The following is a 22,059-nucleotide window of genomic DNA, read 5'->3' as shown; positions in this document are numbered from 1 at the left end:
CCGTGGAAGGATCCCAGAGGGTCTGTGAGGTGGTCAGATTTGTGTGTCAGTAAATTTCTGATATTTTATATTTGTTAACTTACCAGTAAGTTATGTCTATTGCTGTGTCCTATGTTTTTTTTTCAAATTCTGTGTGCCTTTGGTTAGTTGTAACAGTCTTGTGTATGTCAATGGTCTGGAATTTGCGGTCGGTGGCGTAACTACGGATTACGCCACTGGCATCCGAACGACAAGCGCACTTACCTGACGGGGGCCCTCCTTCGAGAACTTGCCGGCAGACGCTGCGTACTAGAGGGCAGCCCAAGTGCGCACCATGTGCGGAAGCATACCTGAGATCACGTGGCTCCTCCTTCACGTCCCCTCCCTCCACTCTTCCTTTGCCTCATCCTCTTCTGGAACCTTATACCTCACTTTTCCTACCCTCCACCCATGTCCTCCTACTCGCTGTAGCCCTTCATCCCTTTCTGCATGGGACAACACACCACTGGTAAATTCGGTTTATATATATTAGACAGAGATGCAAAAAAATAAAACCCTCAATGTAGCAACCACTTCCTCTGTACTTTTCATGGATAATTAATACTTTTCATGGGCAAAATCCTAAAATGCTTCCATTTCCAGCCTCAGCTTTTAAAATGATTTGGGTTTGTCAGGAGGTATCCCCTTCTGCTGTGCAAACCTTAGCATCAGCCGTAAACATTTTCAGACCTAATTGCTGAACAGCTGGTGGGCAGTTAGCCCAACTCTGTGCCAGCAATTAGGATTTCTCCATCGGTGCGGATCATCGAGTCGGAACTTGACAGATCGCAAATTCGGGATTAGCGCACGATGTTTCAAAGGCGGTATGACGGCGTACTCACTATTCTATTCATACCCACCGCAAATTCTGGCTCAATGTTGACCAAGGTTCCTCCTCCGGCACAGGAAAGTCTGAGCCGAGGCGAGTTGGGAGGAGGGAAGGAGATTCAAGCACTCAACAACAGCCTGCGGTTGGGAGGAGATTCAAGCACTGACAGCCTGCGGTTGGGAGTTTGGTGTCCAACACGTGATGGACCTGTTTATCAAACACTATAAAAGGAACTAAGCTGTGGCGAACAGACGGAGAGCTGGGAACAAGTGCCTGCATAAGTGATGGCTGTTGTTTTAAATTGTGATCTTGTATATTAATAATAATAATCATCATCAGAGGAGGAAAACGCCAGCAGCAGCTTTGTGAGGCAGCTTTGGGGGGCAGCGCCTGCGGAGAGTGCCGGGCCGGTCCTGGCTCCAGGAGCTAGCGACATGGCCAGTCAGATCTTCAGCAAAGAGCGAACCCTGGAGCTCCGGGAGAAGCACATCGGGTGAGTGCAGCACTGGCCAGTCGAGAGCGACCTCTCTCCGCGTGTCCTCTTCAAATCTACTCGTCCGCTACCGAGACCCGGGCCAAATCAGGGTTTGAAATGTGTGTCTGTTTCCACCTCTAAAGGTACCTGGGCTGTGTGCTTTCCCGGGGAGCTCGGTGTGAGTGAGGGGCGAGCAGCCCCAGCCCACACCGCCTTCACTTCCACTGCCCTTTTATGCCGCAGATGTTTTTATTGTTGGCCCCTTCATCTGCAGCAATAGGGTTTTTTTTTGGTCTTTTGTAAGTCAACAGTTCGGTGTAGGTGTGAAATAAAAACAAAATGCTGATAACACCCAGCAGGTCATGCAGCATCCGTGTAGAATTACATTCCACCGAATGTACAGTACAGATACAGGCCATTCGGCCCAACTGGTCTATGCCGGTGTTTATGCTCCACTCCAGCCTCCTCCCATCTCTCTTCATCTAACCCTATAACACATCTAGCTTCCCCTTAAATGCATCTATTCTATTCGCCTCAACTACCACTCTCTGGGTAAAGGAGAGAGAAACAAGAGTTAATAGGTCGATGAACTTTCAGCAGAACCGCGGGTTACACATGAGTAGGTGCAGAACCGAGGAAAAGGGGGGAGGGCAGAAAAAGAAAAAGAGGTCTGTGTGTGATCGGGTGGAGGGCAGGAGATGATTAAATTGCAGAAGAGCAGTTGATAATGAGAGAAATTAGAGAAACAAAAGATGGATCCAGAGGTGTAAATGGCCACAGCAGAATAGCACTGAGACCAGTCCTACACTACAGCTCCTGCTGGTGTGGCAGCTAAGTGCTTAAGAAAAGCAGCATTCATTCTAATTTTTATGCACTGAATGGAAGGGTGGTATAATAATCTCCTCAGCCAGATACAAGATCCAACATTACTGTCAATAGAAATTGCAGTGCTGCTGAAGAACCTGTACTACAGTCATTGAACTGGGTTGAAGAGGTTTCACGAGGAGACTTATATCCTGTTCCACAAGGATGTGTTCTCTAAGTTCACTGGAAGTACCCATTCTGTGAAGAACTGCACTGTATGCAACAAGTGGGCTGAAAATAACCAGTTGGTAAAATATGGGGGAGAAATTAAACAACAATGTTTCCGATTTTAATGTGAAAAAATAATGCTGAAGGGTTGAATTTTGGATTGCGATCTTCTGCACCTGCTCTCCCCCGAAAGTGCACCGTCTAACAAATTGGAAGCCAGCGACTTCTAGGTATTCAGGTTGCCCGCCTGAAACAGGCATTGGGTGTCTTTCATATGCAAATTGGGGTCGTAACGCCAATGCAAAATAGTTCACCAAATGGGCAGAGCATGCTTCGCCCAGTTGTTCCGGGTCTACAGTGGCGTAATCAACGGTACTTAAAGTACTCCTCCTGGCGCCACAAAAATACTACAGGCTGCTGGGAGCTCACCATCACTCCCAGCACCTACCTGCAGGCCACATTGGCATCGGAGCCAAATGAAAATCCTAATGTCCCAACCAGCAAGCTGCATCTGGTCGCCCAATTGGCGTCGGCAGCTAGCCGACTTAACTCAAATTTGACTTGGGCCTCTCACCAACATCTTCGAGCACACAGTCAGATTCCATTTTGTGCTGGAAACTGGCATGAGTTGAATTTCTCCCCCATGATGTTTTGACATGCAACACCCAGCTTTAACTGAAAGACAGCCTGTGATGTCTTTCTGATGTATATTGACCCAGGACAGTCTCGATCAATAGGTACAAGATATGCCAAATGCTTTCACAAGGGCTGTTAATCAATTTAATAGCATTTAAATTTAAAAAAAAGAAAGACTTGGATTTATATAGCGCTTTCCACGACCACCGGACATCTCAAAACACTTTACAGCCAATGAAGTACTTTTGAAGTATAGTCACTGTTGTAATGTGGGAAACGCGGCAGCCAGTTTGCGCATAGCAAGCTCCCACAAACGACAATGTGACAATGACCAGATAATCTGTTTTTTGTTATGCTGATTGAGGGATAAATATTGGCCAGGACACTGGGGATAACTCTCCTGCTCTTCTTTGAAATAGTGCCACGGGATATTTTATGTCCACCTGAGAGAGATCCAAAAGACAGCCTCTCTCGCAGTGTAGCACTCCCTCAGCACTGCACTCGAGTGTCATCCTAGATTGTTGAAATTCTGAGAGTGGGACTTGAACCCACAACCTTCTGACTCAGAGGCAAACATGCTACCTACTGAGCCATGACTGATACTTTGATTTTAGCATGCAAAGGAGTGCGGTAAAGAGCTGAATGCGATACAAAGATCATTTTAGCTGACTGTGAAAATGAGTTCAAAAGGTCAGTTAAATAGCTCAAGAATGCATGGAATATAAATGAGAATTCAGCAGGAAAGAAGGGGAGGTTGGCTGGAATCAATATTCGGGCCAGTGGGCTGAAGAGAGCCTGGAGGAAAATGAGGGTCTGTTTGTTTGTATTAAACTTGGCTGTAACAGCATGGGAGGTCAGGGGGAGAATGGGAGGGGGAGTTGAAGTGGCAAAGCAACAGGGGGTAAATTTTATCAAATTATTATCTGCACGAACATTTGTGTTCCCTTCTGCGCATGCGCACTGTCACCGAGGTCCAGCCACACAGGCGCAGTGTAGCATGGACCAGGCTTTGTTCAGCTCCGTGGGACAAGGCCCATCCACGCTGGCCGGCGGGAGAAGAGAGGATCGGGGGGGGGAGAGGGCCAAAGGGAGGGAATATGGGGGGGAGGGAATGGGGGGAGGGAGGGAGGGAATGGGGGGAGAGAGGGAGGGAATATGGGAGGGAGGGAATGGGGGGGAGAGAGGGAGAGAATATGGGGGAGAGAGAGGGAGGGAATATGGGGGTGTGGGAGGGAGGGAATGGGGAGAGAGGGAGGGAATATGGGGGAGAGAGAGGGAGGGAATGGGGAAGAGAGGGAGGGAATGGGGACAAGAGGGAGGGAATGGTAAGAGAGGGAGGGAATACAGGAGGGAGGGAATGGGGTGAGAGAGGGAGCGAATATGGGGGGGAGCAGGAGGAAGGGAATGGGGGGAGAGAGGGGGGAATATTGGGGGGAGAGGGAGGGAAGGGGGAGAGGGGAGGGGGCAAGAGGGAGGGAATGGGGGCGGGAGCGAGGGAAGGGGAGAGGGGGAGGGGGGAGAGCGGGAGGGAATGGGGACGAGAGGAAGGGAATGAGGGGGAGGGGAGGGAAGAGGGGGAGGGAATCGGGGTGAGCAAGAGGGAGGGAATGGGGAGAGAGGGAGGGAAAGGGGGGAGAGAGGGAGTGAATGGGGGGTGGGTGGGAATGGGGGAGAGAGGGGAAGGGAATGGGGGTGAGAGAGGGAGGGAATATGGATGGGAGGGAGGGAATGGGGGGAGAGGGAGAGAGGGTTGGGGGAAAGGGAGGAAGTGGGTGGGGTGGAGAGGGGAGAGGGAGTGGGTGGGGGGAGAGAGTGGGACGGTGGGGGGGAAGAGGGAGGGAGCGGGTGAGGGGGGAAGGGAGTGGGAGGGGGAGAGAAGGGAGTGGGTGAGGGGGAGAGAAGGGAGTGGGTGAGGGAGGGAGTGGGTGAGGGGAGAGAAGGGAGTGGGTGGGTGAGGGAGGGAGTGGGTGAGGGAGGGAGTGGGTGAGGGGGGAGAGGGAGTGGGTGAGGGGGGAGAGGGAGGGAATGGGTGGGGGGGGAGAGGGAGGGAATGGGTGGGGGGGAGAGGGAGGGAATGGGTGGGGGGGAGAGGGAGGGAGTGGGTGGGGGGGAAAGGGAGGGAGTGGGTGAGGGGGAGAGGGAGAGGGGGAGGGGAGAGGGAGGGAGTGGGTGGGAGAGGGAGAGAGTAGGTGGGTGGGAGAGAGAGTGGGTGGGGGGGAGAGGGAGGAAATGGGTGGGGGGGGAGAGGGAGGGAATGGGTGGGGGGGAGAAGGAGGGAGTGGGTGAGGGGAAGAGGGAGGGAGTGGCTGAGGGAGGGAGTGGGTGAGGGGGGAGAGGGAGGGAGTGAGAGGGAGGGAGTGGGTGAGGGGGAGAGGGAGGGAGTGGGTGGGTGGGGGGGGAAGAGGAGGGAGCGGTGAGGAGGGGAGGGAAGGGAGTGGGTGAGGGGGGAGGGAAGGGAGTGGGTGAGGGGGGAGGGAAGGGAGTGGGTGAGGGGGGAGAGAAGGGAGTGGGTGAGGGGGAGAGGGAGTGGTGTGAGGGGGGAGAGGGAGCGGTGTGAGGGGTGAGTGGGGAGAGGGAGTGGGTGAGTGGGGAGAGGGAGTGGGTGAGGGGGGAGAGGGAGGGAGTGGGGTGAGGAGGGAGTGAGGGGGTGAGGGGGAGGGAGTGGGTAAGGGGGAGAGGGAGTGGGGGGGAGAGGGAGGGAGGGAGTTGGTGGGGAGAGAGGGAGGGAGGGGTGAGGAGGGAGAGGGGGGAGAAGGAGTGGGTGGGAGAGGGAGGGAGTGGGTGAGGGGGAGAGGGAGTGGGTGAGGGGGGAGAGGGAGTGGGTGAGGGGGGAGAGGGAGGGAGGGAGTGGGTGGGTGTGGGGGATGTGGGTGGGGGGGAGAGGGGGGTGGGTGGGGGGGAGAGGGAGGGGGTGGGTGGGGGGGGAGAGGGAGGGAGTGGGTGGGGGGGGAGAGGGAGGGAGTGGGTGGCTGAGGGAGGGAGTGGGTGAGGGGAAAGAGGGAGGAGTGACTGAGGGGGAGAGGGAGGGAGTGGGTGAGGGGGGAGAGGGATGTGGGTGAGAGGAGGAGAGGGAGGGAGTGGGTGAGGGGGAGAGGGAAGTGGGTGAGGGGGGGAGAGGGAGAGAGTGGGTGAGGGGGAGAGGGAGGGTGTGGGTGAGGGGAGAGGGGAGGGAGTGGGTGGGGGAGAGGTCGGGAATGGGTGGGGGGGAGAGGGATAGGGGGAGTGGGTGAGAGGGGGAGTGGTGGGTGGGGGAGAGGGAGGGAGTGGGTGGGGGGAGGGAGTGGGTGAGGGGGGGAGAAGGAGGGAGTGGGGTGAGGGGGGGAGGGAGAGGGTGAGGGGAGAGGAAGGGAGTGGGGGAGGGAGTGGGTGAGGAAGGAGTGGGTGGGAGTGGGTGAGGGGGAGAGGGAGGGAGTGGGTAAGGGGGAGAGGAGGGAGTGTGTGTGGGGGAGAGGGAGGGAGTGGGTGAGGGGGAGAGGGAGGGAGTGGGTGAGGGGGAGAGGGAGGGAGAGGGTGGGGAGGAGAGGGAGGGAGTGGGTGAGGGGGGAGAGGGAGTAGGTGGGGGGTAGAGGGAGGGAGTGGGTGAGGGGGGAGAGGGAGTGGGTGAGGGGGCGAGGGAGGGAGTGGGTGGGGGGGAGAAGGAGGGAGTGGGTGAGGGGGGAGAGGGAGGGAGTGGCTGAGTGAGGGAGTGGGTGGGGGGAGAGGGAGGGAGTGGGTGGGGGGGAGAGGGAGGGAGTGGGTGAGGTGGGAGAGGGGGAGAGGAGTGGGTGGGAGAGGGAGGGAGTAGGTGCGTATACAATACCGGAACAATATTAGTGCAAGGCAACCTCGACAAATTTGTAACGGCCTTCAGGACACTGAAAGGATTAACTAAGAGGGGAAGGAACAGCCTCAGAGTGGCCGCACTCCCCCCACATTGACAACTTACCAGGAGGAAATCTGCCTGGTCAGGAGGTGAACGAGCCACACAGTTCAAACCAGACACTAACCCCGGGGACCCACAGCCACACGATACAACTGACAACCCCAGCATAAACTACCAGGGAGGAAGCCACACATAGTCCCCCTACCAATTCCAGCTCACCAAGAGAAGAGCAGCATACGCCAGGAAGGGAGTGAGCCTTCCAGGGCCCGACCAGACACATACCCCGGGATCACACAGCCAGATACAACTAAAAGATAAATTTAATCAATTAGAGATAGAGATGGTTAAACTTAGAGAGGAGTTCCTCAAAATGAATCACGAACAAAAGCAGGAGAGGGAGAGACACAAGAGAGAGCTGAATCTACTTGAGAACCAGGTGAACTACTTGGGAATCGGTGTGAAAGAGCTGCAGGAAAAAGAAGAGAGCCATAGAAGAGAGATAACACCATTAGACCAGCAACCAGAGGATAGAGATAAGACAAGACAGAGCCGGACGGAACGGCTGCACTACCACACGGAACAAACGCAGCAGACACACAATACAAGGGGTGCCACACAGACCGACCAGCATACTGATTCTCAATCTTCCCCCACCACGTGGAACCCACAAGCGAGCCGCTCACAAGAGGAACGCACACACCAGACTCCCCAGCCAGCACACACACTATGAGTCCAGGCGAAAGCCACCAGACAGTAAACACAAACAAGGCTGACATCGTAATACTCATAGACTCAAATGGGAAATTTCTATGGGAGAAAAAGCTCTTCCCTAGAAGTAAAGTAGAAAAGATCTGGTGCCCAACAACAGACAGAGCCATGGGATGGCTGACCAAAGCCCGATTAGGCTCCCCCAACACATAATAATACACGGGCACAAATGACCTAAAGGCCCAACAGAAAGAAGGTAGCAACATCGCTCAGAGCAATGATTAGGAAGGCAAGCAGTACATTTCCAAACACTAGAATTACTGTTTCCACAATATTGCCGAGAACAGACTTTAACAGCAACACAATTCATGAGATAAATGCCAGCATAGCAAGAGACTGTGAATCAAAACACAACGTGCACCTGGCCCAACACCCCACCCTCGATGAGGAATGTCTTTACGACCACGTCCACATCCAAAGGAAAAGAATATCGATCTTTGCTAAAGCCCTGAAGGACGTCGCTTTTAACGGGTCCATACCCAGACTCCAAGAGGACCCCCCCCCCGACCACCAGAGATCAGCGGAGGTACATATCAGGACCACTACAAAGACCACCACCACACCAACCGAGACCAGAGAGGATCCCATGCAAAACAACAATATCAGACCTGCACCACTCCTGTCCCACAGGGGAACAGGGACCGCTCCCAGCCAGACAGAGGGAGAGATGCACAGGACGTACGCAATACCTCAGACAGAGACAATCCATTAAGAGACAGAGAATCATGTCAGATGTTTACAGGTAACCTTTCCAACTGCCATTTATCACACCTCGGCAGAGAGATAATCACAGCAGTCAAAGGTGTGAATGGTGTCCAAACAGGTCAGTCAGGGAAACATTACATCAAAGAACAATGAGGTGGGGTCACAAGGGGTCAAATATTGCAGATGCTGGGGTTTTTGTTTTTCATACAGACCCCAGCATCTGCAATATTTGACCCCTTGTGACCCCACCTCATTGTTCTTTGATGTAATGTTTCCCTGACTGACCTGTTTGGACACCATTCACACCTTTGACTGCTGTGATTATCTCTCTGCCGAGGTGTGATAAATGGCAGTTGGAAAGGTTACCTGTAAACATCTGACATGATTCTCTGACTATATAAGCTGTGTCTTTATGCATTTCTCCACTTCACCTGAAGAAGGAGCAGCGCTCCGAAAGCTTGTGATTTCAAATAAAGCTGTTGGACTATAACCTGGTGTTGTGTGACTTCTTACATTTGTCCACCCCAGTCCAACTCCGGCATCTCCACACCATTAAGAGACAATAAGCAGATGTGCAGCAGCATCTACTTCCGCCTTATGGATTAAGGACTAATTAATAGAAAGAACTGTAACCAAATAGTATTAACTTTTATAGACAACTGAAGTGATCTTTTTTTCCCACACTTCGACACGACAAACACGTACCACTCTTTAACCTATCATAGTAAGAGATCAAACTTAACATGAAATCCTTATATATTTCGACCTGGAATATCCAAAGTCTACGCTCTTCGGTGCTAGACGTGAAGAGTAGGACCCCAGAGTTCATAGATGAAACTAAAGATCTAGATATTATCATTTTACAGGAAACTTGGTATAAAGGAAAAGGACACACTGGCTGTCCCCAAGGGTACACTGAGCTGGTGGTCCCCTCCAATAAATTACCAAGTGTAACCCAAGGCAGAGACTCCGGAGGCATACTGATCTGGTTTAAAACAGAACTTAAGAATTACATCAAACTTATAAAAAAGGGCGAAAACCACATGTGGCTAAAAATTGAGAGGGAGATTATCTCAAACACCCAAGATGTTTACATTTGCGCACTTTATATCCCTCCAATTGATTCCCCGTACTTTAAAGAGGACACCTTCTCCAACATAGAGGGGGAAATTATCCAATACCAGGCCCAGGGGAACGTGTTGATCTGTGGGGACCTCAATTCAAGAACGGGCGAAGAACCAGACTTCACCAATAATCAGGGAAACAATTATGTATTCGGGAATAACCACTTTGACATCCCTTCCCTTCCATACAGGCATAACTGCGACAAGCAGACAAATACCAACGAAAAACAGCTACTACAGCTCTGTCGAAACCTGGGTCTGTACATTGTCAATGGTAGGTTCATAGGAGACCTCCTAGGAAGATCGACCTATTGCTCACCTCTTGGCTGCAGCACAGTAGACTACATGATTAGAGATTTGGACCCATCCTCTTTCAGAGCATTCACAGTCAAACCACAAACAACACTGTCAGATCACAGTCAAATTACTATGTATCGCAAAAAGACAGAAACAAACAACATAGAAACACAACCTAGTAAACTGTACAACACCAAAAAATCGTACAGATGGGCCAAAAACGACACGGAAAAATACCAGAAAACAATTAGCAATGCATCAACTCAAGCTCTCTTGGACACCTTTCTGGATAACATATACACTCACAATAAAGAAGGCGTAAACCGGGCAGTTATTAACCTAAACAATATTTTTGATAATTTGGCAACAAGTGCAAACTTGAAAGCTCGCAAGAACAAACCCAAAACAAAAAACTATGAAAAATGGTTTGACCCAGATTGCCATAACATGAGGAAAAAACTTAGAAAAATATCAAACCAAAAACACAGACATCCAGAAAACGAGGAATTACGCCTTACTTATTGTCAGACACTAACACAATACAGAAACACACTCAGAACCAAAAAAGAGCAATATATTAAGAATACACTCAGCTCCATGGAGGAATCCATTGATTCCAATTGTTTCTGGGACAACTTGAATACACTACACAAAAAACAACACAACGCATTGGCCATTCAAAATGGGGACACATGGGTAAACCACTTTGAAAAATTATACCAGAAAAACGCACTAAGACCAGAGCAACACCAAATATGCAAAAAACTGGAAAAGTTAGAAATGGCCATAAAAGATAACCAAAACCCGCTAGACTCCATAATAACAGAAAAAGAACTTTTTGAAAAACTCAAGGACCTGCGACCAGGAAAAGCTTGCGGGACAGACGGCATACTAAACGAGATGATTAAACACACAGACGACAAAATGAAACTGGCTATCCTAAAACTCTTCAACTTGGTTCTGAGTGTCGGTTATTTCCCTGATATCTGGAACAAAGGACTCATAACGCCCATATACAAAAGTGGGGACAAAATCGACCCAAACAACTATCGAGGCATCTGTGTAAACAGTAACCTGGGGAAGGTATTCTGTAGCATCATAAACAAAAGACTTATAAACTTCCTTGAGGAGCACAATGTCTTGAGTAAAAGCCAAATTGGATTCCTGCCAAACTATAGAACATCAGATCATATCTTCACCCTACAGACCCTAATTGACAAACACGTTCACCATAACAAAAGCAAAATCTACGCATGCTTTATAGATTTCCAGAAGGCTTTCGACTCCATCTGGCATGACGGTTTATTCCTGAAACTTATCGAAAGCGGGGTAGGAGGAAAAACATATGATGTAATTAAATCAATGTATACAAACAACAAATGTGCAGTTAAGATTGGAGACAAACAAACAAAATACTTCCCACAGAGCCGGGGGGGTGACGCAGGGCTCACCAATCTCACCGACACTCTTTAATATTTACATAAATGAATTGGCAAAACTACTTGAACAATCCACAGCACCCGGCCTCACCCTATATGAATCCAAGGTTAAATTCCTCCTCTATGCAGACGACCTGGTTCTGCTGTCACCAACTAAGGAGGGTCTACAGCAGAACCTGGACCTGCTGGAGTCATACTGCCAGACTTGGGCCCTGACAATAAATCCCCAAAAAACCAAAGTCCTTGTGTTCCAGCAAAGATCCAAACATCAGGGACCCAAAATAAATTTCACAGTAGGAACAACCAAAATTGAACAAACCACTAACTACACATACTTGGGCTTAAAAATCAGTTCTACGGGAAACTTCAAACTGGCTGTGAATGAACTGAAAGAGAAAGCAAGAAGGGCTTTCTATGCCATCAAAAAATCAATCCAAATAGAAATCCCATTTAGCATTTGGCTCAAAATTTTCAAATCAGTAATTGAACCAATTGCACTCTATGGCAGTGAGGTATGGGGACCGCTAACACAATAAGAATTTGCAAAATGGGACAAACACCCAATTGAGATCCTACATGCAGAATTCTGTAAAAGTATCCTCCGGACCCAAAGGAAAACAGTAAACAATGCATGCTGCAGGGCGGAACTAGGCCAATATCCATTAATAATCACTATCCAAAAAAGAGCCACCAAATTTTGGAATCACCTACAAATGAGCAACCCCCAATGCTATCACTACGACGCCCTGAAATGCCAAGAGCTGACCATAAAGAAGAATACCCTCAGCCAACTAGTCCTGGGACTCAGTGAAGTAACTACTAACAATACTAACAACAACCAGCCCCAGGACAGTGACAGGGTAACACAAAGAATTCGACCCAACACAATCGTCGCTAAGCAAAAGGAAAAATATCTGACATATTGGGCAGAAACAACAAAAACCCAAAGCAAACTCAATTGCTACTTGGCCCTAAACAGACAATACAACATAGCTGATTACCTGACCATGGTAAAGGATAACAAACTGAGAAGAACCTTGACAAGGTACAGACTTAGCGAACATAGCCGAGCGATCGAAAAAGGCAGACACAGGCAGACCAGGCTGCCAAGAGAAGACAGGATATGCTCTCACTGCAGTCAGGGAGTAGTGGAGACAGAGATGCACTTCCTCACAGCCTGTGGAAAATATCAGGGCATCAGGGAGAATTTCTACCAAAAATTCTCACAAATATGCCATGAATTCAGAAATCTGAATGACAACCAAAAACTCCCATACCTACTGGGGGAGGAGAGAAGCTGTGTAACACTGGCGGCACACTATGTTACAGCTTGCCATGAACAGAGGGACAACCAGTAAACTAAGAAAAGAGTATATATAAATAATACGATTGTATATTTATACACTCAGGGATATACCTGTTTATACACTGTATGAATAGAACTGCGTTTATGTGTTCAACCATAAATGTATTATGATGCTTTGGCAACATAAGATGTACCTTATCATGCCAATAAAGCGATTTGAATTTGAATTTGAGAGGGAGTGAGGGAGGGAGGGAGTGGGTGGGGGGAGTGGGTGAGGGAGAGGGAGGGAGTGGGTGGGTGGGGGGAGAAGGAGGGAATGGGTGAGGGGGGAGAGGGAGCAAGTGGCTGAGGGAGGGAGTTGGTGAGGGGGGAGAGGGAGCGAGCGGGTGAGGGGGAGAGGGAGGGAGTGGGTGAGAGAGGGAGGGAGTGGGTGGGGAGAGAGGGAGGGAGTGGGGGAGAGGGAGGGAGTGGGTGAGGGGGGAGAGGGAGGGAGTGGGTGGGGGAGAGGTGGGAGTGGGTGGGGGAGAGAGGGATGGGGGAGGGAGGGAGTGGGTGAGGGAGGGAGTGGGTGAGGGGGAGGGAGTGGGTGAGGGAGGGAGTGGGTGAGGAGGGGGAGGGGGGAGTGGGTGGGGGAGAGGGAGGGAGGGAGTGGGTGGGGGGAGGGAGTGGGTGAGGGGGGAGAAGGAGTGAGGGGGAGAGGGGGGGAGTGGGTGGGGCGAGAGGGAGGGAGTTGGTGGGTGGGGGGAGAGGGAGCGAGTTGGTGGGTGAGGGGGGAGAGGGAAGGAGTGGGTGGGGGGAGAGGGCGGGAGTGGGTGGGTGGGGGTAGAGGGCGGGAGTGGGTGAGGGGGAGAGGGCGGGAGTGGGTGAGGGGGAGAGGGAGGGAGTGGGTGGGGGGGAGAGGGAGGGAGTGGGTGGGGGGGAGAGGGAGGGAGTGGGTGAGGGGGTGAGAGGGAGGGAGTGGGTGAGGGGGAGAGGGAGGGAGTGGGTGAGGGGGAGAGGGAGTGTGTGTGTGGGTGAGGGGGGAGAGGGAAGGAGTGGGTGGGTGGGGGTAGAGGGAGGGAGTGGGAGAGGGGGGAGGGGAAGGGAGTGGGTGGGGGGGAAGGAGGGAGTGGGTGGGTGGGATGAGAGGGAGGGAGTGAGTCGGTGAGGAGGGGAGGGAGGGAGTGGGTGGGGGGAGAGGGAGGGAGTGGGTGGGGGGAGACGGAGGGAGTGGGTGAGGAGGAGAGGGAGGGAGTGGGTGAGGAGGAGAGGGAGGGAGTGGGTGAGGAGGAGAGGGAGGGAGTGGGTGGGGGGAGAGGGAGGGAGTGGGTGGGGGGAGAGGGAGGGAGTGGGTGAGGGGGGGAGGGAGTGGGTGGGGGTGAGGGAGGGAGTGGGTGGGTGGGGTGTGAGGGAGGGAGTGGGTGGGTGGGGGGAGAGGGGGGGAGGCGGAGGGAGTGGGTGGGGGTGAGGGAGGGGGTGGGTGGGTGGGTGGGGGGTGAGGGAGAGTGTGGGTGGGTGGTGAACTGGCAGCATTCGCCGTCATTCTGCCTTTGAAACTGACTGCAACTTTGGGATTTGGCACAGGCAGAAATCCTGAAGTTGCGGTCTGTCATTCACTGCTCCGACACAGGCTGCACTGTACCCACCCCCCCCCGCCCCCCACAGAGCCGGCAATCTGTGTAATCAGCCAAAACATTGAAACTGACAAAAACTTTGGCTCTTCTGCAGTAATTACGCTTTTAAATTCCCCACTAAAAGTTAGACCCAAAGGGATTAGGTGTAACTGGGGTTTTGACAGCGTTATTACTGCTAAACAAATGTTAAGGGCCTGGAAAACTAATATTAATTTTGTGCAGTATGAAACTTGTCCATTTTAATAAACATTACAATTTTTAAGTAATTTAGCAAAAAAAAGTAACTTGTTTTTAAAGTTTGACCATCTTTATTTCAGGTTTGCCTTTTCCCCAAGTGAGAGCCCCATCTTTGTATTGCTCTCTCTAATATTTTTTAAAAGTTAGAATGTTAAGGGCTTACCCACTTCCTTGTTCGCTGTCTGAGAATTCTGCATTTTGATTGGCTGCTTAGACAGCTTGTTGACGTCACAGCAGCTCGCACAAGAGGATCCCCACTACAGCTTGTTGATTTGAATTGAAGGTCGGAGAACCCAAAGTTCTCGACATAGGGATCACAAGATCCTTGTGCGAAGCGTACTTCGAGGCCAACAGCAAACATAGAAACATAGAAACAGAAGATAGGAGCAGGAGTAGGCCATTCGGCCCCTCGAGCCTGCTCCACCATTCAATGAGATCATGGCTGATCATCCAAATTCAGTACCCTGTTCCTGCCTTCTCTCCATATCCCTTGATCCCTTTAGCCTTAAGAAATATATCCAACTCCTTCTTGAATACAGGAAACTTTTTTTTTATCCGGTGCCGACGGGACCGACGTGGTGCCGGTTCATCAACAATTCCGGATAACCGAAAGCTATAGTAAAAGATACGGAGCTGAGAGCTCCGTATAAAGCAACAAACCCTGTTGCTTAGCAACAGGTTCAGAACAATGGCCACAAGCTCCAAGCGTCTCTGTAGCTTAGCAACAGCTGCAGCCACACCCTTGCACAGCAACAGATCGAGGAAGGCAAGTAATAAAACTTACCTGAACCTACTCCTGAATTTTGCCGGTTAACCGAGATTTCCGGTTATTTAGGTGCCGGTAAATCGAAAGTTTCCTGTATATTTAATGAATTGGCTTCTACTGCCTTCTTTGGCAGAGAATTCCACAGGTTCACCACTCTCTGGGTGAAGAAATTCCTCCTCATCTCTGTCCTAAATGGCTTACCCCTTATCCTTAGATTGTGACCCCTGGTTCTGGACTCCCCGACCATCGAGAACATCCTTCCAGCATCTAGTTTGTCTAGTCCTGTTAGAATTTTATAAGTTTCGATGAGATCCCCCCTCATTCTTCTAAACTCAAGCAAGTACAAGCCCAATCGACCCAATCTCTCCTCATACTTCATTCCTGCCATCCCAGGTATCAGCCTAGTGAATCTTCGCTGCACTCCTTCCATGGCAAGTACATCCTTCCTCAGATAAGGCGATGAAAACAGCACACAATACTCAAGATGTGGCCTCACCAAGGCCCTGTACAACTGCAGCAAGACATCCTTGTTCCTGTACTCAAACCCTCTCGTTACGAAGGCCAACATACCATTTGCCTTCTTAACCGCCTGCTGCACCTGCATGCTTACTTTCAGCGACTGGTGCACAAGGACGCCCAGGTCTCGTTGCACTTCCCCTTCTCCCAATCTATTGCCATTTAGATAATAATCTGCCTTCCTGTTTTTGACACCAAAGTGGATAACCTCGCATTTATCCACATTATATTGCATCTGCCATGCTTCTGCCCAATTACCCAACCTGTCCAAATCATCCTGGAGTTTCTCGGCATCCTCCTCACAGCACACACACCCACCCAGCTTTGTGTCGTCTGCAAACTTGGAGATATTACATCTAGTTCCCTCGTCCAGATCATTAATATATATTGTGAATAGCTTTTGCTTCGCCGCTGAGCACAAATTCCGGGGCAAAGACTTTGATCGCCTCGGTTCGCCCATCGAACCGGCCTCCAATGTTCTCTTCCCAACCCAGCCTGCGATTTTTCCCAGCCTCCTAACTCCCAATCCCCAGCTTCCTGCAGGCCTCTGCAACGCTAACAGCAGCCGACTATTGAAATGAGGCCCAATATCGGGGGTACCTCGGGCCTCACCATTCAGGCGTTCTTGTGTCCTGATATATTGGGCCATTGACACTTATTTTATTGCCCATCAGGCTATTCAAAATAAAGCCCCGAGTTGATGAAAATGTTGCACTTTACTGTGAAATGTTTATTGCTAACATCTCGTAAATTGGTTTTTAGGCTAATAAATGCCACAGGAGTAGTGATTTCAGACATGGCTAGTTCCTTTAGCACACTCTTTGTTAATTCTTCGAAACATATTTGGGCAACAGGTTTGTTTCAGCAGGTGTCGATGGCCACTCAGGCTTGATTAACCACCTACTGGGAAAAGCCTCCTTTAAGGTTATATAACCTGTAAATATTCAGACCCATTTTTTCTTGTATTAAAATACGGAATACAGTTCAGCTTTTGACCTCTATTACTTGTTTCTATACAGGCCATCATGCAAGGTATTCTTTTCGAAGGATCCACTCAAGATAATCCGTGCCCGGGGCCAGTACATGTATGATGAGAATGACAAAAAGTTCTTGGACTGCATTAACAATGTAGCTCATGGTAAGGAGCTTCTGCTCATAACTCTCTACATTGCAACACTCCGTAATATTGATGCACAATTTCCAGCCTAGCATTGAACTCTGGGAGTTGCTCTTCAATCCAGCGCAGACTCATGGGATGAAAGCTCAAGCTGTGACACAGTGTTAGGGATCGTAAATTAACTGTGTCTGGCAATCTCTAGCTGGATTCTAGAGGGCGGAAACGATTGCCCTCAAGACTGACTTGTCTTTATCGGGAATGTAATAAACTGGGCTTGACTTTATCGGGAATGTAATAAACTGGGCTTGTCTTTATCAGGAATGTAATAAACTGGGCTTTGTAGTGTCCGTGTGTAGATAAAGACACTGAAGACAGGAGTTGGTTCATAGGTATTTACTAAGCAAGTCTGGGGGGGGGTTTCTAAAGGATATACACAATACACAGGCTTATATAGCCCAAGTGGCAATTACCGGCATTACGCACACCTGGGGCTCTTAAAGGCACATACACCATAATTGCTCTTAAAGGCACATACACCACAATTCCTCCCCTTCTAGCTAACTAGTACATCATATTTTAAGTAATTATTAATTACATGTTATATGCAAAATAATATACATTGCTGTATTAATTAATTATAAGTTAGTCTATCAGGAGGCTTCCTGACTCGGTCCGGATAACGCCTCGGGGGTGTAGTAGTTTCTGGTGGTGTAGTAGGTTCTTCTGGCAAGGCTGATTCGGCTTGAAGGCCAGTGTCGGGTTCATCGGGCTCCAGTATCACCGGATCGGAGGTAGATGTGGGTATCTCTACTTCATCGTTAGATGTATAGAGTGGTGGTGTAGGTTGTCCTTTTTCGGATGACTTGATGATTTGGTCAGCATGGCGCCTTATTATGCTGTCTCCGATGTCCACGGTATACATCAGTGGTCCTAATCGTGTGCAGATAGTTCCAGGCTGCCATTTCTCGGTACGGTAGTCCCGGGCCAAAACCGGTTGGCCTATCTGGAAGACCCTAGTTGGCCTTTCATTCATGCCCTGAAACTGCCGGTTCTCCACGTCCCTTCGGATGTTGGGCTTGACCAAATCCAGCCGGCATCTTAGGTTTCTATTGTAGAACATCATGGCGGGAGTTTGGTTTGTAACCATATGTGTTGCATTCCTATATGCAAATAAGAAGTTATCCACCTTGTGCTGAAGTTTTATGTCTTCATTACCCATGGCCTTGATGGCCTTCTTGAAGGTCTGGACAAACCTTTCAGCCAATCCATTGGAGGCGGGATGGTATGGGGCGGACGTGTAGTGCTTTACCCCATTGTTCTTTAAGAACTTTCTGAATTCTTCGGACACAAATTGCGGTCCATTATCAGAACATATCTGCTCCGGCAGCCCATTCCTGGCAAATATGGTCCTTAATACTGTGATGGTTTTTTCCGTGGTGGTGGAGGACACCTTTATTACCTCCGGCCACTTGGAGTGTGCATCAACTGCGATTAAGAACATTGAGTCCATAAATGGACCAGCAAAGTCGATGTGCACCCTTTGCCAGGGAGATGAGGGCCACTCCCATGGATGTAGAGGGGCCTGTGGCGGAGCATTTTGGACCTTCTGGCATCCTAGGCAGCTCTTGGTCATGTCTTCGATGTCTCCATCGATACCTGGCCACCATACAAACGCCCTAGCTAGGTTCTTCATTTTCACTCCACCCAGATGCCCCTCGTGAAGCTCCTTTAACACTTTATCCTGGAGTTTGGGTGGAATCACCACTCTGGATCCACACATCAAGGTTCCTCGGCACACTGACAGCTGTTCTCTTCTTTGCGAGAATGCTGGCAACAGTGGTTCGCCATGTGCTGGCCATCCCTTCACTGTTAAATCGTAGACCTGTGAGAGAGTAGGGTCATTTCTTGTCTCCCTTTCAATGGCAGAATTTGTCACCGGTAGACATTCCACTATGGTAGAGTGGAATATCTCTACTGGGTCTACTGTAGGTGCCTCTTCTATCGTTGGCAACGGTAGGCGTGATAAACCGTCAGCATTCCCATGCTGTTTTGACCCTTTGTATTCAATGTTGTATTGGTGTGCCCCTAGAAAAAGGGACCACCTCTGTAGTCTTTGTGCCGTCATAATGGGGACACCTTTTTTAGGGTTGAATATGGAGATGAGGGGTTGATGGTCAGTCAGCAAGGTAAATTTTTGTCCGTGTAGGTAATGGTTGAATTTCTTCACTCCCCATACCAGGCTGAGTGCTTCCCTGTCTATCTGGGCATAGTTACGCTCAGCTGAGTTCAATGAGCGTGACGCAAAAGCTATCGGCCGTTCCGAGCCATCAGGGAATCTATGGGACAATACCGCTCCTATGCCATAAGGGGATGCATCGCACGCCAGTCTGATTGGTAGTGATGGGTTGTAATGAGCCAAAATTTTCTCGGATGTGATTAAGTCTTTACATTTATGGAAGGCACGTTTACAGTCTTCGTTCCATTTCCAAATCACTCCTGTCTGTAGAAGATCATTAAGAGGGTGTAGAATAGTTGATAAGTTCGGTAAAAATTTATGATAGTAATTTATTAATCCCAGGAATGACCTTAATTGTGAAACATTTTCAGGTGCTGGGGCTTTTATAACTGCTTCAATTTTCTCAGGTGACTTATGCAACCCTTCCTTATTAATTATGTGGCCACAATATGATATCTGATTTTGGAAAAATTCGCACTTGGGGCGATTTGCTCGTAGGCCCCGTTCTTTCAGCCTAGTGAGCACCTGCTCCAAATTGGCAAGGTGCTCGTTGTCGTTTTCTCCTGTTATAAGGATGTCGTCTAGGCAGCATTGAGTCCCCGGAATCCCTTGCAGGACTTGCTCCATAGCTCTTTGCCAGATAGCTGGAGCTGATGCTATTCCAAAAACCAGTCGATTGTACTGGTACAGGCCTTTGTGTGTGTTTATTGTGAGATACTTTTTAGAGGTCTCCTCAACCTCCATCTGTAGATGTGCCTGTGCCAAGTCAATTTTTGTGAAACGTTTCCCTCCGGATAGTGAGGCGAAAATATCTTCTATCCTCGGAAGAGGATACTGTACTGTGTGAAGGAACGGGTTTACAGTCACCTTAAAGTCCCCACAGATGCGAATTTTTTTCTGTTCCTCAGAGTTATTTTTCAATGTTTTTTTCATGACTGGAACGATGGGTGTTGCCCATTCGCTCCAATCTATTTTGGATAATACGCCTGCCTTTTCCAAATTCTTCAGCTCTGCCTCGACTACCGGACGTATTGCGTATGGCACCGGTCTTGCCTTAAAAAATTTTGGAATTGCAGTATCTTCCACTTTTATTGAGGCGGTGATGCCTTTCAAGGTTCCTAGTTTCTCTTGAAACACTTCTTTGGCGTTGACCAAGATGTCTTTTAATCGTTCAGGTATGATGTCATCATTGTTTTTTTCCTTACTGGTCACCGTCAGTGCCTGAATGGAGTGCCAGTCTAAACGTATCTTCCTTATCCATTCACGTCCCAACAATGGTGGACCACCATCTTCTAGAATGTATAAATACAACTTTTGTATTTCTTTGCCGTTGTATACCACAGGCACCCTTATTTTCCCTCTGGGGTATACTTTCTGCCCCGTATATGTTTTCAAGATGATGGATGTGTCTTTCAAAAGGTATATGCGGAAATAGCCGCTCGTAATCCCGTCGACTTATGACGGTCAGAGCTGATCCTGTATCTAGCTCCATTTTAACTGGGGACCCCGCTATCGTGAGGGTAACCCAAATGGTCTGGTAATCTTCTTTGGCAATTACATTATGTAATTTGAGACAGCTTAGTCTCTTGTTTCCGGAGTCGCTATTGCTCTTCTGGTCTTTGGAGCTACTGTCCATCGTCATTTGTACCTTTCTGTACTTTTTCTTATTGATTTTTTTTCTGTCAGTGGATTTTTTGTTTCCAGATCGGCATACACATGCAATGTGTCCCATCTTTCCGCATTGCCTGCATGCTTTGTCCTTGAACCAGCAGTCCCTCTGGTCATGGGTGGATCTGCCGCAGCGATAACATCTCTCGAAACCCTGTGTCATTTCATGGGTGCCGAAGTCCTGTGGCTTTTGCTGTATCTCTGCAGCTCCTCTTACTGCTGCTTCGTATGATACAGCCACACTGAAAGCCTTGTCCAGTGTTAAATCTTTCTCAGAAAGTAGCCTTTTCTGTGTTCCTTCACTTAGGAGACCGCAGACGAATTTGTCTCGAAGAGAATCTGCTAGTCCTGCCCCGAATTGGCAGTGCTTTGACAGCTTTCTTAATTCGGTGAGGTAATCAGCGTTACTTTCATTCTTGTGCTGATTCCTCCTGAAGAATTTGAATCGTTCCACTATCAGCAGCGGTGTTGGGTTTAAGTGCTCCTGTAGGGTATCAACAATCTCTTTAAAATTCTTGTCCATCGGTTTGGCTGGAGTGATTAAATTTCGTAACAGCCCGTATGTCTTTGCGCCCATTAAGTTCAGAAGTACTGAAGCTTTTTTTTCATCTGTCATTCCATTTGCAGTGCAATAAACCTCTACTCTTTCCACGTATGTGGTCCAATCTTCTATTTCGCCATCAAAAGCCTCAATATTACCAGATTTAGGCATTTCAGAAAAGATATGGCGCTTCCCGCGCTTTTTTTTTCTCTCTCTCTGTAGCAACGATATGGCGCTTCCCGCGCTTTCCCGCCGCTGCTACCGATAACAACGCTGTTTTACTGTGGTTTCCGTTTATTCACTGTTGGAGACTCGTTCCCGACGGAGGTCTAAACGCTGACCTGCTTGCCGCGCCGGCCGTCTCTCGAGTGCACCCTCCCAGTCCGTTATTGCTTGCCTCCGATTTCGCTGCCTGTCTCAGCTGTAGAGCCCGCCGCTGGAGCTCCAGCCTGATGCCCAGGAAGGATTAGCGCAGTACCTGTCACCAGCTTGGCCAGCTGGTGAAACCACAGTTTCTCTTACTTCCTTGAGTCTTCTGGACGCTGGAGGAATCGATGTCCTTGAGGTGCTGCCGAATTGCAGGTAAGTCCGTTTCCACTTCGTCGCCACTGTAGTGTCCGTGTGTAGATAAAGACACTGAAGACAGGAGTTGGTTCATAGGTATTTACTAAGCAAGTCTGGGGGGGGGTTTCTAAAGGATATACACAATACACAGGCTTATATAGCCCAAGTGGCAATTACCAGCATTACGCACACCTGGGGCTCTTAAAGGCACATACACCATAATTGCTCTTAAAGGCACATACACCACAGGCTTGTCTTTATCAGGAATGGCTGGTATAGGAAACATCAATGTTGTCCAGGTGTGGTTAGG

The 22,059-nt window shown here is 49.4% G+C and overlaps 1 protein-coding gene across 3 annotated transcripts in view; it reads left to right on the top strand.

Annotated features, from left to right (window-relative positions):
• Positions 1-852: 852 nt before the first annotated feature.
• Positions 853-22,059, top strand: part of LOC147123074 (ethanolamine-phosphate phospho-lyase-like) — a 67,671-nt gene continuing 46,464 nt past the window's right edge. The window contains exons 1-2 of one of the 3 annotated variants that reach the window (XM_085965108.1): positions 853-1,340; positions 16,643-16,761. In XM_085965108.1, coding sequence (XP_085821234.1) covers positions 1,282-1,340; positions 16,643-16,761 — 178 coding nt within the window. In that variant the 5' untranslated portion in view covers positions 853-1,281. The remainder of the gene's footprint in view (positions 1,341-16,642; positions 16,762-22,059) is intronic. The other 2 variants (XM_085965101.1, XM_085965116.1) reach the window with 2 other exon arrangements.

The sequence above is a fragment of the Somniosus microcephalus genome, chromosome 2 (assembly GCF_052327205.1).
Source record: "Somniosus microcephalus isolate GS21.2 chromosome 2, FLI_Smic_1.0, whole genome shotgun sequence".
NCBI lineage: Eukaryota > Metazoa > Chordata > Chondrichthyes > Squaliformes > Somniosidae > Somniosus > Somniosus microcephalus.
This window is presented reverse-complemented; position numbering and strand designations above follow the sequence as displayed.